This window comes from Colius striatus, chromosome 17 (genome assembly GCF_028858725.1).
Source record: "Colius striatus isolate bColStr4 chromosome 17, bColStr4.1.hap1, whole genome shotgun sequence".
NCBI classification, from domain to species: Eukaryota; Metazoa; Chordata; class Aves; order Coliiformes; family Coliidae; genus Colius; species Colius striatus.
In genome coordinates, this window is record NC_084775.1 from 5,725,689 (window position 1) to 5,749,023 (window position 23,335).

Genomic DNA, 23,335 nt, shown 5'->3' on the forward strand with positions numbered 1-23,335 from the left:
GGAAGGTGAGCACTGCAGACCATGTCACAGACTACAGACTCTTTTCTCTGGATGTATACAGTAGGTTTTGGTTAACAGAAATAAGGTTCTTTTTTGAGGCAACTGTCTCTGACATTCTAGTTTCCTATTTCTTCTGCAGAGGCTATTGTGGTCCCATTCCACAGTTATATTGGTCTAAGGTGTATGCAATTCATCTGGAAACAAACCAACGCAAGATGGCTAAAACTGGGTGTCTGGGTTGAAGATATTCCTCTTTTTTAGCACATAAAATTGCATCCTCTAGATACTTCTGATTGACACTGTGACTCATGTCTGTGGTTTTAATTATAACCTTCCTTAATCTCAGCTTTCAAAAACATACTCTAGCTTTCAAAGCTCACCCCTGCCAAGTCCCACACCTCCTGAAATCCACAGAGACGACCTCTGTCTCACACTCCCTCTGCAACTCACGCATCTAAAGCACCACACCCTGAGATTCATTCTGCATTGTCCTCAAATGTGTGACGTAGCTGAGGAGCTACGTGTTACCAGACATGAGCACGTGTTATTTGACAGACTTACACTCACAGAAACCGTGCTAGAAAAGGGTCTGCAGCTAACCCAAACCCAGTGCTAAAGCAACCCCGCTCATGCAGCCCATCAGACACCCAACACGTGCCCTGAGCATCGGGGTGACTGTGTAGCTGCAGGGAGATCCCTTGAGTCCTGCACACAAACCACCAGCTCAAACCCAAAACGAGACTCCCATTACCTTTATTTTTAAGCTCATGAAACTTCACCATTGTGCAAAAAGCGTGAGACAGTGAGATGGTGCCTGGGCAAACGGACAGGGAAAGGTGTGACTTAGCTAAAACATCAAAATACTTCAATATTTTATGCTTTCACATTTGTCTCTCTTCCACTGAAATTTTTAGCAGCTTGTAAGTTTAAACATCTCTCATGAATTATTTTTTGATGATGAAATGCACACGGTTCAGCTGTCACTCAGAGGCAGCTGCTTGACAGTTCAAAGATGTTACTATAGTCAGTTTGGGGGAAGAATTATCTTTTACTGACAACTGGTATTTTTAAGACATTTGAATAGATAAAAAACCCCTAATTCTTTAGTCTGCAGGTTGGCACAATCAATTCATCAGATCTCATGTTGTGGCAAAAATTATAGGTGTTTTCTCTCTGATGTATTATAGTGCATTGCATAAATAGTGAAAAGCAGCTATCAACATCAGAATTCAGTGTTTTGCTGTAATTGAAAAATCACCAGAGTTTCAGTAAGTGCAAGTGAGCTCCTGCCTTTTACTCCTGCGCCTCTGGAACAGCTACAGGGCAGAAACACAATTCAGCTGCCGCTCGGAAAGATGAATGAGTTTGCTGCTACAGAAGGCAGAAACACAAATCATCACAATACTCTTAATAATCAAACATCTCATTAGGTGAAAGGAACACATTAATAACCAAGGGCTTCTCTTTAAATGTGGGGTTTTTTCACCTGTTTACGTGGAGCATCAATCAGAATCCAAGGTAGAACAGATAAGCCAAGGTGCCCGTGGTCAAGGTGCCATTCTTCAGAGAAACTTGCCATTTTTAGCTTCCTGCCTGCCTGCAATGATGGAGTGAGTGATTCCCATACAACCACTGAGCTTTTTGCCACCCATTTCGTACCTTTTGAATGGCACAGAATTTTGTACATGGTTCAGTGCATGGCAGGGTTTAACTGCTGTTCCTGTCTCCCCAAAACGCAGCTAATTCTTTAGAGGTGAAATTAATCCCAGTGCTCCAGGCTGCCAAATCCTTCAGAGCAATTCAGCAGAGTTTTCACTCTTGATTACTGATTCAGTGCAAAACACATCATTTTAAGCTGGGTTAAGATCTGCAAGTATTCTGAAAGGCAAAACTGCAATTAAAAAACCACCTTCAGAATCCAGGTAAGTGTAGCAAATGAAGTCAAATACAACCTCATTAAGCACAACTGGAAAGTATTGCTGTTTTGTGGAAGTAGCCAACTGCATAGAGACAAGACTGGAAATAAATAGCCAAAGGGAAATTTTGTAGCTTGGCTTTGTAGCTGCTCACAAACTACACACATCAGCAACACTGTGCTGTTGCAAAAAGAACACCCAGACCTAGCCAACAGTGCTAGCCAAGTAGCCATCAGAGGCTAGCCAACAGAGTCTGGTGCAGTTAGGTAGGGCTTGCAAAGTGCTGTTCTCACCCAGAAGGCTTGGTCCAGCAGCAGCCACCACTGGCCCAACAGGAACCAGAACTGGACAAACGCAGAGGGCAGCAGCGTTGAGTTTAGAAAACATGAACATCTATGAGAAAAGACGTGGAAATTCTCAACATGTTTCAGCCAGGGCTCAGCATGTGGAAGTGACAATGCAGCTGCTGCAAAAATGAACTGCTTTCAGTGCCTGTGGGAAGAGGACAGGCAGCAATGGACTCAAGCAGCAACAAAGATGATTGTATTTCTTAGACATCAGGTAAACTCTGAAATGTCTATGCAATGAGACAGATGGCATACAGAGGTTATGGAATCTCCATCACACGGTGCCATAGAAACAACTATATGGAAATCAGTTAGGAATGGTGCAGATGGAGCTCAGCCTGTCCCAGGGAAGGGATAAAGCAGCTGATTTCCCACAAGTCCCTTCCCACAGTACTCCAGTGACTCCCACAGCAAATCTCTCCTGCCAGGAGCCCGCACCACAGGCCTGGGAGCTGGCAACCTTTCAGCAACCTTTCGACAGGTTCTTGTACTTCTGACCAGAACAAAGCAAAGCACTCCCAACTATTTACTGGAGATTGTATTTCACTGCTTGAGGCCTTAGTATGGTTAAGATAAGATGTTTCCCTGTTTGCTGGTACTTGCTGTAGCAAGGGGCACATCAGTTGGAACAGAATCAGTGTTCCTGTGTGGTTACATCTTATGCTCTCAAACGTTATAATGTGTAGTGTTGTGTTCTCCCATCATCCTAGTTTGAAACACCCAGAGTTACAGGCCAGGAAGGTCTCTCCACACACACACATACACACCACTCACCCATTTGAAACAACAAATCTTAATGCCCTAAGTTCTCAGGTGCAACCAGTTTCTGTGTAGTTTCATCAAATACATAAGGCTCCCTACTCTGCACAGAATGTAATGCTCATTTTTCCTTCTAAGAGTTTGTATTCTGCACCAAGATTTTCACTAATTCCATCAGTTTTGATACATTCATGTTTTTTTAAAAGTAGATGTATGTATCCAGGTAAAACTAAATACTGCCTTCCTGGAGCAGTCCAGCTTAATGACAGAAAGATAAACAATCTGTATGTTGGAAGTGCAAAGTATCTTGTGAAGCCTTTGAAGACAAAAATAGAGGACAAGTTGAAAAACTAAAAGGCTGTCTCTAGTAAAAAATACTGTGGAAATTAATAGCAGTTAATTACTTACAAATTTCACTAAATGTCAGCTCTGGCTTGGATTTAAACCCTAGCCTGCCTTGGTTTGTTTTTCCAGGTTACAGCAAAGTGTATGCCCTAGAAAAAGCAAGGCCAAAAAGTAAATCACAGTACAAGCTTGTTGACAAATGAATTTGTAAAGAAACCTAGTTTACACCAGAAGGATCAACAAAGTCAGAACCTTTATTAAATGTTCCTTCTTTAAACAGACTGCATTTAATCCCCCTTCTGCATCTGTGAGTTCTAAGGCTATTTTAAATACTTTGTTTTGCAGGGATTTTCAGTCTGCAGAACCGTCACCAGCAGCAAGTGAGCAGTACACAAAAACAACAGGCTTTCACTCCCACCCAGTTCTACTCCTGCTCCATGGAGTCCATGTAAAAGACCAACAATATTGTCAGGACAGGGCTGGAGTTTTCACACAGACCCTGGAAAAGAAACAGGTGCCACCAGAGTTCGAGTCTGATGTGCTCTGGCCACGTCTCACAGTTGGCCACAATTTACCTGTGTTGATTTAGCAGATTTGGTTTTTGTGTGTTACCTGTTTCAAAGAGGGGACCAAATTTTCAATTTTCAGCTAATGTGGGTCTAATTAAGGCTATTCTGGTATATTTGATACTAAAATACTCTCTGGGAGTCCTTTTCATGAAACCCTATCAGAATTAACATTTTCAAAAATGAAAACATTTAAGAGAGGTGTTTTTGAGTTGAAATGCTGATGCAGCCGTTGGTTCAGTGTTTTCTTGCCTCTGGAGCTTGATTATCACGTCAGTATAGTGTCATCTATCTGTTCCTCAGAGTCAGCCTGCCCAGCCAGCTTCTTCAGAGATCTCCTGCAGCTTTCATTGAGGAGCTCCAAGCTGGCAGCATCTAGAATCTTGGAAACCGACTGGGGAGGTAAGACAACGCCAATTACCAATTCCTTATGACAAACCACTCACAAGATGAATTGAAAGTACATACCTTATAAGCTGTATCTATTGTAAATCTTTCAAACATACTGAGAGATCCTTCATCTGGTTTTATGATTCCAGTCATGGGAACTATTCAAAAGCAGCTAAGGCTTAGAAAAGAGGGCTGGAAATGGCTGCATGGAGCAGTCTGGCCCAAATTACTCTCTCTAGCAGCACTGAGGCTGCAGCAGGATCATACCTGCCACAAAAGCAATAAACAGCCCTGGCAAAGGTAACTGCAGCACAGGGAGGGGTTGGAAAGCACAGCTTTGTGTTAAATACCTTGATTTTATTCACCCTGCTCTGTGAGGATGGACACCATCAGCGCTGCTAGTTCTCTGAGGCTTTAGCATGAGAACACTGATGGGGGCTTAAAGGCAAATAGGCACATCCCACCTCATCCAGGGGCTCCAGGCACAACACAGCCACACGTGGAGCAACCTGGCCCAGCCCTGCCCCAGGGACCACGTTCCCTCCTGTCTCATACCTCAAGCACTTCGTCACCCGCTCTCATCTTCAGAAGGTTGACGATAGCTTGGTCGCTGTAGGCTCTTACACTGGTGTTCTTGTCCTTTGTGTTGTCCAGAAGAGCTTTGAGAATTGGTTTAATTGTTTGAGGATCCAGTGAGGGAAGATGGTTTTTATTTGCCCACCAAATCATCTTTTCTGCAACTAACTTTATGTCACTGGATGAGTTCTGAAGACACTGAGAGAGACAAAGACAGGCTTAAATTCCTGTGCACCAAGGACAGGTTTTTAAAGCAGTGGTTGCTCTCTTCTTTTTCTAATTTGAGTAAACTGTTACAAGAAAAGCAGTTCTCAACTCACAGATACACACAGGATGAACTTGTTACCAAAGAAAACTTCTAAAAATGTGATTTTTAGATGTTGCACAGACCCTGTCCCAGGAAGCAGCAATGACCACCGACAGGCAGGAGCACTGGCACCTCTCAGCACCCCGCAGTCAGCAGCAACAGCCAAGCCAGGCTCTGCTTGGACTGTAGGGTGCATTTTAACAGCACATTTCGTTTTAAAATGTTTTCAAAATCAGAGCTTTCTATTTTTTTGTTTAATCTCAACACATTTAAAAAACAAAAGGGAGCACCTGACTGTCAGCTGCATCAATATACTAAATACTGACATACACTAGTATAGTAATATGCTATTATTAATACATGCTGGGTTACCAAAGAGAAACCACCCATGAGTTAGTCCAAACAACAATTCAGATCACATGAGAGCAACCCCAGGAAGCCTTACCTTAATAAAGAGGTTGGAAAGTTTTGGAGGCAGGCTCCCTCCCTCTTCCAGGTGATATTTCATGAGAAAGCCCATCCCTCTGATGCCACTAACTGCAATGGGAATCTTCAATGCAAAGACAAACATTGGTATGAGTACAGCAGAGTGCCGCAGCCTGGGAAGCCTTTGCAGAAGGCCAAAATGCTCTTGTAAGCAGGAAAACAATGGGTTAATGTTACTGAGTAACACTGGGATGAAAAAACCTCACATGGAATAAGGTGGCAGGGCCCAGAGTCCCCACATTCCCTGCACCACGTTACTCATTCAAGCCTGCATTTAAAATCCTCCTTCTCAACCAGAGTATCTGCAGTCCTTGTAAACCTGCCCTATGGATGAGCTTCAGTGAGGGCACAGCAGTGTAACTGGCTCCCAAGGAAAGCTCCTCTGCAGCTGAGGGCTGTTTAATGTTTGTCTCCACAGGGATGAGAACTCAGAACAGTCATGCAATTTCAGTCTCAGAACTGCACGGGACAGCCCTCAGCTAGTGCTGGGCGATTCCTGTGCTGCTTGGAGCCCTTTGAAACGACTCCCAGTAAGCACCTGCCAGAGAAGGGGCCCTGTCCCATGGGCACTCACCCTGTCAGCAGTGGCATTGCTGAGGATCATCTCCTGCACGCTGCTGTAGTACTTGGGGGAGCAGAGCCTGTCAGGAGTGACATTGACAGCCACAGAGAGAGCCAGGCTGCGCCCGTGCCTCACCATCCAGTCAATGCCTGAGACGTCTGCTGCAAGTGAAGGGAGACAACAATAGCAAGGCTCCTGCTGCCCATTCCTCTTCCCCTAACAGAGCTTTTGTCAGTCACTTCACTTCCATAAAATGAGCAAAAAGCAGCATCTAAAGCAACACCTTGCTTCCCTCACTACCCCCCCAAAAGCCATACAAACAGTGCTAAAGCCCAGCACGTGCCCCAGGCAGGAACACTGGGGCAGATCCAGACACCCCACACAACCAAGGGACTCTGTTGCTCAGTCCAGTTACTTCTGATGGTCTCAGCCACATGGGATCAGCCCCACATTGCTTTGTGCCTGAGGGAGCTTGGCACAGGGGATGACACAAGCTTTGACTCCAAGGACAGGTTAAAAGCCATCTGTAACTTGGAACCAGTTGACAGGTTGCCTTTCAGTCCCACAGAGCAGGGTAATCCCACAGCACTCCCAGCCCCTCAGACTTCCTCTACCATTCCCATTTTTTTCCAACTTAGAGGCAAATTAATTCTCCAAAAGCACATGAAGCCATCAGATGTGGTCTGCAGTTATCATCCACCCTGCCTGAGCGCCCTTCCTGCCAGCTCCCACCCTCCGGGTCAGCACCAGCCATCACCCAGCCATGCTGCTGCTTGCATCCACTCCTCTGAAAACAAATAATGAGCCACAAAGTTTGCCTGAACCAACAGCAGGCATCTTCCCCTGCTTCCAGGATCACTTCCAGGCCCTGTGAACAGCTTCACCTACCCAGTAAGTGCTGGTGGAGAACAGCACTGAGCTCCTCCTCCGACAGGAAGGCGCAGAGCTCTGCGAGGCAGCCGGCCGAGGCCATGCGGGTGGCATCCTGCCAGGGAGGGAAGGAGGGAGCAACAGAGGCTGAGCTCAGTGCACACCAGAGACAAAGACCAAGAAGAGCAAGTGACAGAAGATGACATGAAATAAAAACAGGAGGAGGAAATAAATAGTACTTCACTCCTGCTACCTGGGGGTTTCTGTCACTTCACAAGGGACACAACGGAACTTAAAGCCAAAGCCTCAGTCAAAAAAGCCAGCAGGGACTGAATTACAGAGCCTACAGAAATCCTCATTTGTTAAAGAGAAAAGTCATAAAGATGAAAGTGAATGTTTTCAAAGAGGTGGCAAGAGTTAACTTCAGATTCCCAGTCTAGAAAGTGAGCTTAGATCCAGCCATCTCTAGATAAGCTGATCTCCCAGATAAGCTCATACCACTTCTCATTTACAGCCTCCAAGTGCCTGCTGCTCTCATTGCTTACACCACCACTCCCTCTCTGCTCCTCTCCACCTTGAAACTTACCATCCAGGGGGAATTTTTCAGCTTTTCTATTGCTAGCCTGCCAACAGTTGCATGTCTACATTGTACAGGTGAAGGCATGAGGGAGACATTACTAGACAATTAATTCTCGTCTCAGATGATGCTGTTGCCATCTGCCATACACAGACCACACATTCAATCTGGAGAGCTTCATGCTCCTTGGAGAGCATTATCTGACAAATTTCTGACACTAAATGAGAAACCCCACGAGAGCCCACAAACACACAGAGGGAAGACACTGCAGGGTTTCTCCAAGATATAAAGCAAATCCTGACTGCAGAGCTGCCTCAAACACACTGGTGAGGAGCTGCAGGTCAAACCCACTCACATGGTTGCTAAGGAAACATTCACCTCACAGATTTTCAGAGTTCCCAGTGGCTGGCTATCTTTCCTTTCTCCACCTGACTCTCAGCTAACACACAAGGCTCCAGTGAGATCCATTTCAGAGCCTGTGCTCAGTGCAGTGTGCAATGCCCAACCACACGCTGCTTTACAGAGTTTCTTTCCTCTCCATCATTAGTAATTTCCCCTGGAAGTTATTTTAGAAAACAATTCTGTTTGGAAGTCAAGGTTTTAAGTTTAAGACTGTCTACAGCAGGGCCCCCTTGCAGCTGGCTGAAGCAGTACCTCATCATGTCCCAGCATCCCCAGAAGCACCGTGCTGATATTCTTCCTAATTGCAGCATCTACTTTTGCACCAGCTCCTCGTGTGACGAAGCGCAGAGCTTGCAGCATCGTGTCCCTAGAAGAGATCCCAGCGTTCAGTCAGGCACTGCCTCTGCCCCTCACAAAGGGCAAACTGAGCCTACTGAGATTCCTCTACGCAGTTTCTTACACAGCAATTACACTAATATGCTTCAGAGTTTAGGAGACTGACACTCTACTGCTGAACACTCCACGCTACAGAGTTCTTCCACGGTTGTGCACTCGTGCCTGGCTGCTACAACGTGGGCATTTTCTCACTACTGACATTTAAACCATCCTCATGTCAGGCTGTTAATTTCTTGGGGATCTGTGTGCTGAGGACACAGGAGCAGGGGCCTCGCTTCAGGTCAGATGGGTCTTGTACCTGAGGGTTGAGGGTGTGCAGGAGAGGGAATTGGGCAGCTGCCTGGCAGTGCTTCCCCTGCGATGCCATCAGAGCGCTGCTCTGACCCAGGCAGTCCCTGGCAGCCACACTCTTGCTTACAGCCCTTAACAGCCAACTGCTTTCACTAACACATAACCCTTACTCTCAGGACGGGGTGGGGGCTTTGTTCACTCCCCCCAGCCCTTCCTTGCTAAGCAGCAAGGCGTGAGGCACGCCCCAGGCTCACCGGATGGCAGAGTCGTCGCTGGAGCGGATGCCGTTGAGCAGCTCCGTGAAGAGAGGATCCACCTTGACGTGGATGACGATGAGCTTCCCCAGGGCGTCGGCGGCTTTCAGCCGAACCGCGCGGTTCGAGTCCTGCAGAGCTTTGGTGAACGTTGTTTGCAACTGGGGCAAAAATGGTTTCAGGGCAATCTCAACCTGTACCAGAGATGAAAGAAGAAGGGAAAGTGGCACAGTCAGGTCTGCAACAGTGGCTGGGAATCCAAGCCTGAAAACAGCCTGACCTCCTCTCTAGCTGTCAGTTACCACACACAGCCCTTATGCAGCTCTGAGGCACAACACAAGCAGGAGAAACATCAAATGGTGCTTGACCAACACAGTTCTGGCCTTTCCAAATCTAATCTTATTTTCTGTACACTGACATACAAGGGTAGCACTGCTGAAAAGTTCTGCACTGCCACGAACAGGCACTAAATAAAGGCTCAGCTCAGTTCAGAGATACACAGGATGATCATCTCTGCACTTAATTCATAACAGCAGTGGACACAGGAGGGTTCATGGTAGTTCTTCATCGCTTCAAAGTAGGATCAGCATTTAGCAGTATTTGTAAGCAGCCCAGTGATGGGCACTGGGGCCTTTTCTGGTAGTTTAGCTGCTGGAAGAACACACTCCAGTTAACACTGCCATACCAGCAGGCCTCCCAGCTCTATTTATATCAACAGCACCAGCTACTTCTGAAGGTTACCATGGAAAACACTCACAAGCCACAGTCAATTTCCTTGTGTCTTACCTTAGCTAAAAGAAGGCTCAATGTTTCAAGCAGAGCCACCTTGACATTCCAGCTGAACCGATCTCCCAAGATCCGAATGAGTGGCCCAGTAATGCTCACCACAGATGGCTTAAGAGCTTCAGCAGAAGTCAGCTTAATCACCAGCCCTAAGGCCTTTGCTGCCTCCTCCTTCTGCTCTGGATTACCAGTTAAAACACCTTCCCGCAGCACCAGGAGGATGGAAGTCACTCCCTGTCATGGAAATCAGATGAGAAAGCTCAGAAGCTAAGATGCAAAATCCACATATCTTAGTTTTCCACAGCAGATGCCCAAACTCAGAGTTTCTCCCAGTTTCCTGGTGACCTTCAGCTGCCTGCTTTCCACACTTACAGAGCGACTGTTGCTTGCTTTGGTTTCGTGCATCTCTCCCTTACTGAGCCAGCTGCTACAAGGAAAGTGGTGGCAGCTCAGGGAATTTTTAAACCAGATAAATTGAGCACCAAAGTCCAGCATTACTCCCCCACAAAAGGCAGCCACTGACCACGACTTACATGCAATAACAGAACTGTCAAAGATCTTGTTACAAGAAGAGTCTTCTGTTAGGGCAGCTCAAGAGCAGCAGTAACCTGCTGAAATTCTCCCCCCAACAGAACAGGTTTGGAATGACCAAACAGTCACTGCTTCTAACAGCTGCAAAGCCAGATCAGTCAGGTTCCCCAGCAGCAGGGGGGCTGTGGCTGTGAGGAATCCACACTCCTCCTCATCCTTTACCTTCTTAGGAATACAGAATCCTGGCACGTGCTCGCCTTTGGCCTCATTCCCTACAATCCGGATATCCTTGTGCAGGTCCTCAATGAGAGCAAGCTGGTTCCCAGTATCTAACTTCTGCAGGAGAGAGGGATAAAGCAAAGATGAGGCAACACAGCAACAAATTCTCTCAGGTGGATCAGGAGAAGGCACCTGCTTCCTGCCCCCCTTGCACACAAAGCTGAATTCGAGCTCATCCCACAGCTCTCAGATCTTTGAGCATTTGCAAATGTGAAGGCAGTTTACAGCCAAAGCAGAAGGTTCCATTTAGGTGGCATTTTTCCAGCAATCCCCCTTTTCTCCTTGCCAGGCATTACCACTGTAACCTTTTTAAGCTGCCTCTCACCTTGGTGATAGAATTAAGGGCATCCCAGCTCTCGTTCAGAACAACAGGGTTGGTATCATTAAACAGACGTATCAAGCCTGAAACCAAGCTCTTGAGGTGGCCAGTGTAGTCTGCCTTTGTCTTGGAGCAGTAGATGTTCAGCATGACTGCTGCTGCCTGTCTCATGCCCAGCTCAGGGCTGCGGGTCGCTTCTAGTAAATCCTCAGTGATAATTCTCTGTCCAGCCTCATCTTCCACAGACAGGATTACAGACTGGCAGTTTGCCATCTCCTAAAGAGTCCAAGGCAACTGCACGTTAACTCTCAAACAGAACAAAGCCAGATTTAGCCCCAGGCCCTCTCCATGTTATCCACAGCATCATCTCTCAAGAGAAGTACTAAGACATCTCCCACTTGCTCATCATTCCTCATTAAATAGCTGATCACATCACCACGAAAGGCTCCACTCACTCCTGGAGCAGAGACAGCTATAGAACCCACTCAAAATTGAACAAGTGACTAAAGTGCTGAAGTGATGGCTGCACAGGTCACTCTGCAGCTGCAGAAGGGCTCATTTATCAACATCAGAGTAGCTCATTCTCCCTCATCCCCCTCACCCACCAGAGACTGTGTGTCCTGTCAGGGGTCATTTGTTTGATTTGGGTAATTTCATGCTATGCATCATAATGCTAATTACAGGCACATCTGTGGGTGCATCTGAGATCTCCAGGCACACCTGGGGCGAGGAGCTGAGCTAAGGGGCATCTACCACAGCCAGACAACAGGACTCTGTCCCTCCCACTCCTAATTCCCTCACCTACGTGGATGTCTGTCTGCAATCCCAACTGCAGGATGCTCTCTGGAGTACAAATACCAGATGTTTCAGAAAGCAGTACAGGAGGAGTGCTGCATGCAGAACAGGAGATTTCCTCCTTTCAGCCCTTTAATCTCTCAGTCTTCTATACCAAGAATAAATACCAAGTTAACTAGACACTCTGGCAGCTCTCCAAGAATAAGTAAACTGAGAACTGTATCTTGCTGCAGGCCAAAGAGACTTTTATATGGATACAAATAGATTTGGAAAGCATACGTTTCTTGACTCACAATATGCCACCAGGCAAAAAGACTCATCCTGAAGAAGCTAATGGACCGAATTAAAACATGCAATCTGTGAATCTAGAGAACACAGATTCTGTGCTGGGAAGTAAACCCCAAGCTCTGTCTTCAGGCAACCTGTCACAACAGAGAGCTGAGCTGTGCTACTTGCCAACTGCTCCTCACTGGTGCCCAGTTTCTCCTTCAGCGCAGACATCATAGCAGGCAGGATGACACTCAAGTGCCGTGTCAGAGCGTCTCCTGCCACTGAGGAGAGGAAAGCCAGCACACGGGTGTTCACAGGGGGGGTGGTCAGCTAAAAAACCAAACAAAAACAGAGGTGGGCTGAAAGCTTTTTCAGAAGGAATCACAATTCATCTACAACACGAAAGATTTCCAAGTACAAATGCATCACAACCCAAATGACAACGTTTTCAGCACAAAATCAGAAGAAGACTTCAAACTCTGCTCTTCTTTTTGGCATCTTGGCCCAAAGAAAACTGGCAGCAGCCAGGGGAAAAAGCACAGTTCTAAAGCTTTAACATTTGTTTCCAGCTGTACCTTCGGCACCAAATAAGGCAGCACCACACGGCTCTTGACAGCCATAACTTGTTTAAGACCATCCACGGCAAAGTCAGATGTCTCTTCATTATCCTGTCAGGGAAGAGAAAGTCCCAAGCCTGTGAGATGACTTGTGGCACACCAAGGTGAACCCTATTTCAAACGACACAAATTTACCATGTGATCATATAACCCATACACAAGCCTTTCCATCCAAAAATGCTCTTGTATTATACAGCAAAAACCCACAGCAAGCTCTTGTGTTGCATCACAACAATTTTCTGCCTCGGGAATGGTGGCCAAAGAACTTCTGCAGGTGACAATGGCAATTCCCTGGCAGAGCCAGACATAGCAGTTCTCAGGCCTGTGCTTCAGCACCAAGACCTTCCCCACCAATGGCACAGAGGAGACAAACCAGCTGCCATTCCCTGGAAGGTCTGCCACTACAGTCCTGCTTCTCCTTTGAGCTCACTATTCGAAACCTGTCCCACCACATCATGAATCAAGTTGTTGACTAACGTTAAGCAATGCTTACCAGTTGCCTCAGCAAGAAGGGCAGGATATCTTCAAGGGCTTGATGGCCAATTGTAGAGTGCAACTGTTCAAATGTTTTAGCTGCAGCCTCTCGGACCTCTTCCAGAGGGTCACACAGCGCTTTTCTCACTGTAGGAACAAGGGACTCCGAGAAAAGCAGCACCTAAAGATGCAGAGATGGAATTACAGGGTATCCAAAGCACCACAGACACGTTCATCTCAGTAAAGAAGCTCAGAAGGCAGCATTTGCACAACCAAAACTGACTTGCTGTTTGCTTGAAATATGTTGGAAGGAAACCAGGACTAATGAACACAAACACCTGCAGTGCTCTACGGCTGCCTAGGGGATGCTTTCCATTATTGCAGCTCACAAAAGTCAACTGTGCAGCACTTCAAATTCACTGACACATACAAATACACAACTTGCCTGAACAGCAGCTCAGGTTAGTTATAAGCCCCGAATTTGGTCCACAAAACAAACCCAGCACCAAGTGCATTATTCTGTCTCAACTGCAACACCTGCACCACAGTGTGAGTGTGGAGGGAAGCGAGATGGCACCTTCCCCAGCCCACTCACCGCGTCCCTGCTGGTGGATTTCATGATCTCGCTCAGGCCGATGCAGACTCCCTGCCTCTCATCACTCTTGTCTGACCTCAGTCCATCTTCCAGAATGGGAATGATTTCAGGGAGGATCTTCTCTCCTAACTTTCGGACAAGGTCTCCCAAAGTCCGTGCTGCAACCTGGCCCCAAAAAGGTATTGGTTAACTCTTCCTGGTTCATGACACTTAAGCAGGTGAACTGTGAGCCAATGCCAACGTTTGACCATAAACTACTGTTTGCAGTATAGACAGAGGAGTAAGAAGGGAAACTCTACTCTTGTAAGTAACCACAGAAAACCAAGTTTACTGCCATCACAGTTGCCTTCAGCAAAGAGAGAGCTCAGACACAGAACCACAGAATGGTAGGGGTTGGAAGGGACCTTCAGAGATCAGCTAGTCCAACCCCACTGCAGAAGCAGGTTCACCTAGATCAGGTCGCACAGGAACATGTCCAGATGGGTCTTGAAGACCTCCAAGACATCCCCATGCTCTGAAGAGTTAAATTAACAACAGCTTTGGAATGATTTACAAAAGCACTATCCCATGTCCTTCAGGGATCAGTTGTCACCTGCAGTAACAGGGAGGCCTCAGTAAGGATCTCACCGTTCGTTTATCTGCACAAGTGCTGGCCAGGAACTTCAGCAGAAGCCCAAAGAGGGTTGGCAGAATCTCACGCAGCGTGCGAGGAGTGTTGGACACCACGATCTTCCAGACGTGGAGCGAGGCCTGACGCACGACCAGCTGCGTGTCAGAGCGGCCCATGTACAGCCCTGCCAGCACCCTGTTCCTCCTCTCCACACCCAGAGCATTAATAATAGCCTGGAAAAAAGAGCACAACATGTGTTATCCACTCCTAAAACTTCCAAAAAGGACAAAAGAGGTGGTTAGTGAATGGCTCCTCCCAGCAGGCTCTCCGTTTAAAGAGAAAAGAGAAGGCACAGCAGACAAGAGCAGCTTTACCTTGTTTGACTGGGCTGTTCCAAAGTTGTCATCCTCTGAGGCAGTTTCTGTGGTCATTTTTCCAGTGACTCCTGAGATATGGAATAGAAGGTCTCCAAGGAGCTGAACGGAGCTAAACCTGTCAACAGGAAGAGGGCAAGAGTTCCAGACAGGGGACTCAGGCAGTACCTGTCCAAATCCAGCTGTACACAGAATACAGCAAGAGCGTGAGGCAAGGCAAAGAGCTCAGACAGCACTGGGATGCTGCATGGGCTGGCAGCTGGGATCAGTCACAGCCTACAAGGGGGAGAGGCAGCATGGGAAAGGGAAAGGGAGAGGGGAGAGGGGAAAGGATGGATGCAAACTGGAAGGGGCCAACAGAATTCCTGCAGCAAAGTGATGAATCTGGGAACTGCCTGGGCATTAAAAAGGAACAAGACTGTCCCACTCCAAAAGGCATCCAACCAGTGCTGAGTGCACTCACCAACACTGCACTGACACATCCCATTTCTGAGCCACCACTATCAGCTGTGAGCTCCACATTTCCACACACAGGAGAAAAGTAACTCACTCAGCATTTGGAAAAAAATGCAAAACAATACACGAGGGCTAAATATTGGCACATCAGCTGCCTTGGAAATGCATTTCAGGGTCACTACCAGAATTAATAATGCAGTAGGAATGCTCTGCAGGTACCAGGAAGCCTGCTCCACAGCTGGCAGGGCTGTGCAGACTCAGTGCTCCAGGGCATATCAACCAGCTGCAGAGAGACGCTTGCTTCTCCTTCCCGGGAGGTCTCTGCATTTCCCCGAGGAGCGACACAGAGTAAACCACCCCAGTTTTTCAACCACAGAAGATTGTCCATGGAGGAGATGGGCAGCCCTCACCTGATCCTCCAGAGGTCGTCGAAGAGCCCGTCCTCGAGCTGTGGCAGCAGCAGGGCGATGGCCGTCTCCGCGTACATGCTGATGATGCGCTGCCCCGCGCGCAGCGCCGTGTCCCGCACAAACTCGTTCTCGTCTGCCAGGGCCTGAGCAGAGACAGGAAAAGCTCTGGGGGTTTTCAGCACGACATAGAAAACCAACAGGAGGGAAAGGAAATGATGTTTTCTTTTTATCCTCTGATAGACAGAACTCTTCAGGCCTCTGGTACGTACCTTAAGGATACAAGGAATGATGGGACCAACATAGGGAGTGAACTTGTCTCCAAAAGTAATTGGCAGGTAGTTGAACATCATGATATAACCATCTCGGACGTGTGGAGCAATATCCACTTTACTGGCAGTAGCTACAATCTCTGGCATAAGTTTATCCAGCTTTTCAACCCCCAACCCAGCCATAACTTCAGCCAGACCTGGGGGAAGAAAACCAAGCAGGGAACAGAGCTGATAGATACAAGAAACGAGCAACAAATCTGATTTAACAGGAGAAAGTCAGAGCTCTGTATTCAAAGGCAGCTGTCCCCACCTTGAGCAGCACCAGACCGATCCACAGAGCTCTGCTCATATGTCAGTGTCTCCATCAGCCAGGGCAACAGGTCCTCAAAGCAGGATTCGCCCATCCCCTTCACCATGGCTCCCAGGGCCTTGGCGGACACGGTGCGCACCTAACGGGCAGAGGAACAGAGAGCTGCAAAGCATCCAGCCAAAGCCACCCAGACAGATGTGTCACACTGACTGCAGAGCTACAGATTAGGACAGGGTCTAACCTAAGGCACTGAAGGACAAACTGTTTGTGCAAATGACTGACCTCAGGTACGGGATCCAACAGAGATGCCTTCAGTCCAGGAGTCACACTGGGCAGGTAAGGAGCCAGATCCTGAAACAAACAGCCCAAAGAGTAAGAACTGGATTCAAAACAAGAAAGAAACAGAAGTCACCTTCATTTAAAAGGCATTCAGCCCCTTGTTTATGATCTGTAACATCCTGAGAGTTTAACAGATTTCCTATGAACTGTTCTGCAAAACAGCACTAGTCCCGTGCACAGATCACTCAAAGCCTTTCTGATGCTCACTCACAACCCAGCACTTTGTATCTAAGGGAAATGCAACACTCTTCACATTTACACAGGGTTTAAAGGTAGAGATTATCAGAGCCTACAGTAAGGTTCTACAAATACTTTTCAAACAAACCCTGGATCCATTTGTAAGCAACTGCTCTGTGTTTCACCAGTACTGGTTTTACTGGTTTGTTTGTTAAGGCATTTCCTTACGTGGTAAAAATCCCAAGACCTTTTTGCAGGGATAAATCTGGTAATAACTAGATAGCTGAAGTACAAAGCTGACAGTCTTAAGCACCTGAGACCTCTCACTGTCTTTATAGCCATAGAATCATGGAACAGTAGGGGTTGGAAGGGACCTTTAGAGACCATCTAGTCCAATGCTCCTGCAGAAGCAGGGTCATCTAGATCAGGTCATTTACATAATATAATTACACAAGTTGCATGGATTCTAGTTTCATCTACCTTAACAGCAAAGCCCCCAACAACACATTCTCTCTAGTGCTTGCTCTGTAATCTCCTCCCCAGGAAACACAAGGTATGGTTGGAGTGTGTCCTTAGCACAGTACCTTCTGGTCAGTCAAGGAGTACATGTTCCCAATGATCTGGGCAGCCATCTTCCTGGTGTCTGTGGAACGATCCTGAAACGCTCTCTGAACAATTGGCATGATCAGTGCCAAGGAGGGAGCATCAATGAAATGGACAAATTTGGTATCCAGGAGAGTCTGCAGACACTTCTGGGTCTTCCTGGAGGGGTCGGTGAGAGCATCCAACAGAACTGGAGCAATTGCTGAATGGTTTTAAAAAGGAAAGAATTTATTTGTACATAAACCAAAACCACATGTCAAGGTTCTCTCATGGGATGTTTTAGACCCCTCTAAAGCAACTAACAGCAGAGGACAGTGGAAGTTATTAACATTAGTTGAAAACCAGAGAGGAGCATGCAAAGCCTCGAAGCAGACAGCTGCTGTTCAGCTTTCACGTTAAACTTTTTGAGGAGTAGTTTCATTTCTAGAGCAGCTGGGACTTAATTCTGAATGTTGTGAACATAAACCTTGTTATGACAAACCACAGTCATGTCAGGGCTCTAGAGATGCAGACAGTTCTTACCCAGGATCTCTGGATTTCTGATGACTGACCCAATCTGCCTGAGAGCTTGCTGCCCTGCGTTCTGCACCTTCACGTGGGAGTCTGTGAGCACTTCAGTCAGCTTTGGCACAATGTTGGGTAAGCAGGAGGAGAGCTGTTTAGGAGCACAGTATGCCATAGCCCCCAGCAGCTCCACTGACCCTGTGCATGAAGGACACAAAGAAAAGACACAAAAACCAATACACAGCATTAAGAAGAGGTATGAGAAGACAATCCCATTCCCCCCCAATTCAGATCTGCCAGTCAACATACAGAATGATGGCAGAAACACATTATGCCACCCTGTGCCACCTAAAATCCTTAATCCTTATTCTGATGCTAGGGAACAGAGCAGGGGAGAAAACTTTCAGCTTCTGGAGTACTTCTAGAGCAACTGGGGGTAAAAGGTGTCCCTTCAACCTGCTGGGGGAAAAAGCAGGGAACTCGTATTTCAGAAGCTCTAAGTGCCACAACCCCTTATGAGACAATAAACTATGACAGCCATCTGTAGGGATAAAGGAATAGACAAGGGGCATGTCAGCAAAAGGAACTGTGTGTTACTCTCAATCATGGCAGGCAGATACTGGTCCATACCAGCTTTAGTCCTCCAAGATTCCTCTTCCAGTGCTGCAAGAAGCGATGGCAAAACCAGCTTCACCCCGTGAGTACTCAGGTTGCTCATCACAGCTTTGGCACAGTCATCTGCAGCCTCCAAGGAGAAGAAAACATTGACAAGCCGTGTCACAACATGTTTTTGCCTTCCTCAGAGACTCAACAGGAACAAAGCCTCCATGTGAAGCAGTATCTAAGTGCAATGATGCAGCTGGCCAAGTAGCTCCCAATTAATGGCCAGTGAAATAAGATGCTCTCAGTTATTAAGAAGATCAAGTTATTATCAATGGTATCTCAAGGGAAAGGTCACCTTCTCAGTTTGCCTGGTTACAAACAGCACTCATGTCCATTCCACTTTGCTCTTCCCTAGTGTTGTCAGAAATGGAAGGCATCTTACCTCTCGCACATACTGGTTCCCATCTCCGAAACAAAGCAGCAAGTGAGGCAACACGTGAACCACATAGGGCTCAAAGAGCTTTCCAAGCATGCTGCAGAGCATCTCAAAGGCAAACAGAGCCCCTAGAAAACCAAAGAGGACAGTCATCATTTAAAAGGGATGGGAAAAGAATGTACAATTTGCCAAGTGTGTGTAGAACTCCTCAGATCTCACAGATGGAAGTTTCCTGCCACCTTGCACTTGTGGCTAGTGCCATGGGGGGGATTTCTGGTGTCAGAAAGGACAAGAAGCCCAGTAGCATTAAAAACATTAACAGTCCTCTGAGTCCAAGCTTAGGTAAGCACAAATGTGGGCAGGAAACACTCAGTAGCAAAGGACCAAGTAGGCTGTGAGAGCCCCTGGCCCAGCTGGAGCTGAATACAGGACACAGGAGCCCACCCAGCAACACCAGCTCTCAGAAACAGGAGGGAGGGACACGGGCACACAGTCTATGAACAGAAACCCTTCTGCTACCACAAATCACAGGGCAATTTTAGGACACTGCACACAGTCAGTGGCCTCAAGGCAGACCCTTATCAATTCTTTTTCTGCCAACTTTAGTAAAATGAACACAGATGCACCAAGCACAGGGGTTCAGGGCTCCTTGGGGCTGACCCCAGTGGCAGTACACAGGAACACCAGGGATGTGGGGGAAAGGGAACTTCCCTTACCCTCACGCCGCCGGAAGTTCTTTTTGTCCTGGATGGCATCAGTCAGGGTGGTCATCATCTCCTGCTGCTTGAGGGACAGGATGCCCAGGCCCTTCACCAGCCCTGCCAGCCCGTAGGCTGCACCTTTGCGCTCGGCGTACTTATCTGACTCTAAAAGCAGCTGCATCAGCTTCTGTATCATTCCTCCTGCATCCTCCTTAATTGCAGGCACCAGAGGAGGTAAGCAGCTTGCCACTGACTCCTGAACCTGTTAAACAAGCCACCAGCTATCAGATCACAAAACATCCATCACCAACATCACCAACAGACAGCACCCGCAGCAACAGCCCTCTGTCACCAGAGCCATTTTTCACCTCTCTGAGGTCCCTAAAGGTACTGCAGTGTTAACCTGCCTCTGCATGGAACCTCAAGAGCTTCTCCAAGAAGCCACCCACCTGCTGAGATGGTGTGGACAAGGCTGCTATCAGTTTGCCAACAATTGGTTTGACTTTAGGGTCACTCTTGTCCAGATGTTTTGCCAGTGAGCCCATCAGAATGACCACGCTCTGCCTGACAGCATCGTAACTGGCATCGTTAGGAGCATTTCTCAGGAATTCTTCAAACACTGGCAAGAGAGAGTTAACATTGTCCTGAAAAACAAAACCACAGAACTTGCCACTAGAGTCCGCTCAGAATGACATTTGCTATGCTCAGTGGACTCGTTTGAACTTCTCTGAGCCAACAACTGAACAATCACACTGTATTTACGGTTCATTTCACGTGTCACATCACATAGAACTCTGTGCTGTCCCGACAGGCAACAAATATCTCCTGCTAAAGAGAAATCAGCTCTTAGAAAAATGAGATCCCCCAAACCTGCCAGCATGCTGTTCTGCCAGAGCAATGCAAACCACCAGGTGAGTCAGTGTCTGCTCCTTGGCTCTCTCCCCTTGCAAAGGGAGAACTCAACAAGGGAACAAACTTCACACAGCTTTCCAACAAACAGAAGGAAAGGATGAATGACACAGAAGTACTCCCCATTGTCTTGGGCTTCATAGCAACGCAGCAGACAGGCCAGAAGAGGTGACTGGTGCATATAGAGAAACCAGAAGCTAAGCAACTTACACCCTGCCCACCTCCCCATCTAACAGTGCTGGAGAGGGGCTGGTACTGAGGACAGAGACAGTCCTCAACTCTCTGAATGACTTCAGCTGATTTCAGTTTAATTAAGCCAATAACCATCAAGCTTTCATGCTTTGCTTTGCATGAGGCCTGAGAGGGAATTGTCACCTTCCTAGGATGAAGAGATCTGTGGTTGATTTCACTTTTATCACTCTAGTTTGCACCATTTTAACTCCAGGTGATTCAGAGCTATTTCTTTTCCACAGCAAGGCCACAGAACTACATTTTGTCTACACTAACACAACATCTTAAACACAAAACAATTCCTACTACATCAAGTTGTCAGCTGTTACAAGTAAGAGCAACCTCTAAGAGGTAAGAAAATCTATGGGCTCCAACACAATCCACATCTTCATTCCATCTTTTAGCACTGCTAGAGAGAGGAATGTTCAGACTCACTTTGCCATGAGTGTTGAGTGTTGAGAGAGCTGCATCCAACATGCACTTCCTGACGTCAGCACTGCGGTCGTTCAGCGCGTCCGGCACAAAGAACTGGAAGAGGGGCTTCACCTGAGAACTGTCCAGATGCTGGGAGAGCTTGTTGAGGGCCAAGGCTATGCCACACCTGGAAAGATGGGGAGCTTGTGAGCTTACTGACTGCCCACACAATGTGCTTGAGGTGACAATCACGTTTGCTATGAGTAGCCCATTACAGAAGTTGGGAATCGTTATGAAACCAAAGAGCTTCAGAGCATCCAACCAACGGGCACTTCATTACACAGCCCCAGGCTGCAGGTTCCCTCAAGGACAACAATCCTTCAGCCATATAATGACTTTTATCCCAATGGAGCATTACAGATCCTTGGGTCAAAAGATAGAAATCAGGATCACTTCATCTACTGCTGAAACACAGCAGCTTTACTACATCAGCACTATAGAACAGATTAGCCTAAGACAGGTAGTGAGCAAGAGCATCTCCAGTTACACCTGGACGGGGCCCTACAAACAGCCAAAAAGTAATTATCCTAACTGGAACCTCTCCAGTTCATTAAAGCTCACACTGCTGCTCTTGAAATAATCAATTGCCCATACAGAGGTGGGAAGACAGTAAGACAAAAGAAAAAGAATCAGACAATCCAAGAGGGAAAGACTCATTCTAATCAGGACATGGACACGATAACATCCAGTAGTTGGAAGGAACTGAGGGCACTTCAGCTCATCTTAACTGAGGGGCACAAATACTCCACCAGAAAGATGCAGGAAACCAGCAAGTCAATACAGCTGCATGTATCTTTTTCCTCTAACATTCCCTTATTTCTCCACTGCCTGGACATCTAAATAAAAGCCTGGAACAGCTCATTTGGGTGCAGGGGAAGTGGTGAGATCGATCTGAAGATGACTGTACCTTGCTTCCCACTGGTCAGGTGGTGATTCAGATATCACTCGGCCCAAAGCATCCAAAACTGGAGGTGGCCTCTGGAAGGAGAAAACATTTCATTAGAATGCCTTTCCCAAGGACACACAGGCAGAGAATCCTGTCAGCCATACCTGCAATGTCATTTTGTAACACTGCAGAGATGACACTATGAGCAGAATTGCATGGGGACACCAAGCAGAGAGCTAGCTTAGGCCCAGAAACACTGGCTGACCCTGCTCTGCCACAGCCTTCCTGAATCACTCAGGGAACATCTTTCACCTGTAAAATGCTGCTATTACCAGCTGATAGCTTGAGGCTCAAGACTTTAAAGTCTGTGATAAGCTCAAACACAGCACAGCAGGCTTCAAGCACATCCTCAAGATAGGCAAAAGGAAAAGCAATTAATGAAAAACATAAAGCACAAGCTTGTGTCTGTCAGTCCCTCTGGACAACAACACTTACATACAGCTTCTCCTGGTAAATCTCTGTAAGTTTACTCATGACCTTTGCTGCTTGGTATCGATACTGAGCTACAGCTCTGGAAAGAGCCTCAGCCCCTGCTTGTCTCACTGCCTCTTCATGGTAGATGACATCCTTGATCAGCAGAGAACAGAGGTCAGGCTGCAGCTCCAGTCCCATGGACTCCCACAACCTGCAGCAGACACAAAGAGGTGATTGTAACAGAATGTCCAAATCATGGGCATTGGATGGGCTCCTCCAGCCCAACCCCCTGCTACAGCAGGTTCCCCTGGCTCAGGGGGCACAAGAACGTGTCCAGGTGGGGTTGGAAACCTCCCAAGAAGGAGCCTCCACACCCTCCCTGGGCAGCCTGGGCCAGGGCTCCCTCACCTCAGCACCAAAGGACTTGCTCCTCCTGTGCCAGTGGCACTGCCTGTGTGCCAGCCTGTGCCTGTTCCCCCTTGTCCTGTCACTGGCCACCACACAACAAACACTGGCCCCTTCCTCTCCCCACTCACCCTTTAGGTATTGACCAACATTGATGAGGTCCCCCCTCAGCCTTCTCTTCTCCAGGCTGAACAGCCCCAGTTTCCACAGCCTTTCCTCCTCACACTGATTTTCCATCCCCTCAGCATCTTGGTGGCCCTGCACTGGCCTCTGTCCAGCAGTTCCCTGTCTCTCTTGAACTAGGGAGCCCAAATCAGGACACAGGACTCCAAATGAGGCCTCATCAGAGCAGAGTAGAGGGGGATAAGAACCTCCCTGGACCTGCTGCCTACACTCTACTCGATGCCCCCCAGGATGCCATGAGGACCCACTGCTGGCTCAGTTTACTTTGCTGTCA

The 23,335-nt window shown here is 47.4% G+C and overlaps 1 protein-coding gene across 6 annotated transcripts in view; it reads right to left on the reverse strand.

Annotated features, from left to right (window-relative positions):
• Window positions 1–747: 747 nt before the first annotated feature.
• GCN1 (GCN1 activator of EIF2AK4) overlaps window positions 748–23,335 on the reverse strand; it is a 44,044-nt gene continuing 21,456 nt past the window's right edge. Inside the window, exons 30-59 of one of the 6 annotated variants that reach the window (XR_009819955.1) lie at window positions 22,495–22,684; window positions 22,021–22,091; window positions 21,075–21,240; window positions 19,949–20,143; window positions 19,515–19,761; window positions 18,805–18,926; window positions 18,390–18,504; window positions 17,778–17,957; window positions 17,237–17,457; window positions 16,419–16,487; window positions 16,137–16,275; window positions 15,827–16,023; window positions 15,558–15,700; window positions 14,692–14,809; window positions 14,335–14,550; window positions 13,708–13,872; window positions 13,132–13,293; window positions 12,597–12,689; window positions 12,208–12,351; window positions 10,963–11,232; window positions 10,581–10,694; window positions 9,831–10,061; window positions 9,045–9,238; window positions 8,356–8,470; window positions 7,143–7,239; window positions 6,267–6,415; window positions 5,652–5,756; window positions 4,879–5,097; window positions 2,210–2,408; window positions 748–1,878 (exon numbers count right to left, since the gene is read on the reverse strand). Coding sequence is in view for 3 of the 6 variants with exons in the window: in XM_062010448.1 (XP_061866432.1) it covers window positions 4,202–4,327; window positions 4,879–5,097; window positions 5,652–5,756; window positions 6,267–6,415; window positions 7,143–7,239; window positions 8,356–8,470; window positions 9,045–9,238; window positions 9,831–10,061; window positions 10,581–10,694; window positions 10,963–11,232; window positions 12,208–12,351; window positions 12,597–12,689; window positions 13,132–13,293; window positions 13,708–13,872; window positions 14,335–14,550; window positions 14,692–14,809; window positions 15,558–15,700; window positions 15,827–16,023; window positions 16,137–16,275; window positions 16,419–16,487; window positions 17,237–17,457; window positions 17,778–17,957; window positions 18,390–18,504; window positions 18,805–18,926; window positions 19,515–19,761; window positions 19,949–20,143; window positions 21,075–21,240; window positions 22,021–22,091; window positions 22,495–22,684 (4,573 nt within the window). In the remaining 3 variants the exon portion in view is untranslated. Of the gene's footprint in view, window positions 2,409–3,603; window positions 4,328–4,878; window positions 5,098–5,651; window positions 5,757–6,266; window positions 6,416–7,142; window positions 7,240–8,355; window positions 8,471–9,044; window positions 9,239–9,830; window positions 10,062–10,580; window positions 10,695–10,962; window positions 11,233–12,207; window positions 12,352–12,596; window positions 12,690–13,131; window positions 13,294–13,707; window positions 13,873–14,334; window positions 14,551–14,691; window positions 14,810–15,557; window positions 15,701–15,826; window positions 16,024–16,136; window positions 16,276–16,418; window positions 16,488–17,236; window positions 17,458–17,777; window positions 17,958–18,389; window positions 18,505–18,804; window positions 18,927–19,514; window positions 19,762–19,948; window positions 20,144–21,074; window positions 21,241–22,020; window positions 22,092–22,494; window positions 22,685–23,335 lie in introns of those variants that run through there. The other 5 variants (XR_009819957.1, XR_009819956.1, XM_062010451.1 and 2 more) reach the window with 5 other exon arrangements.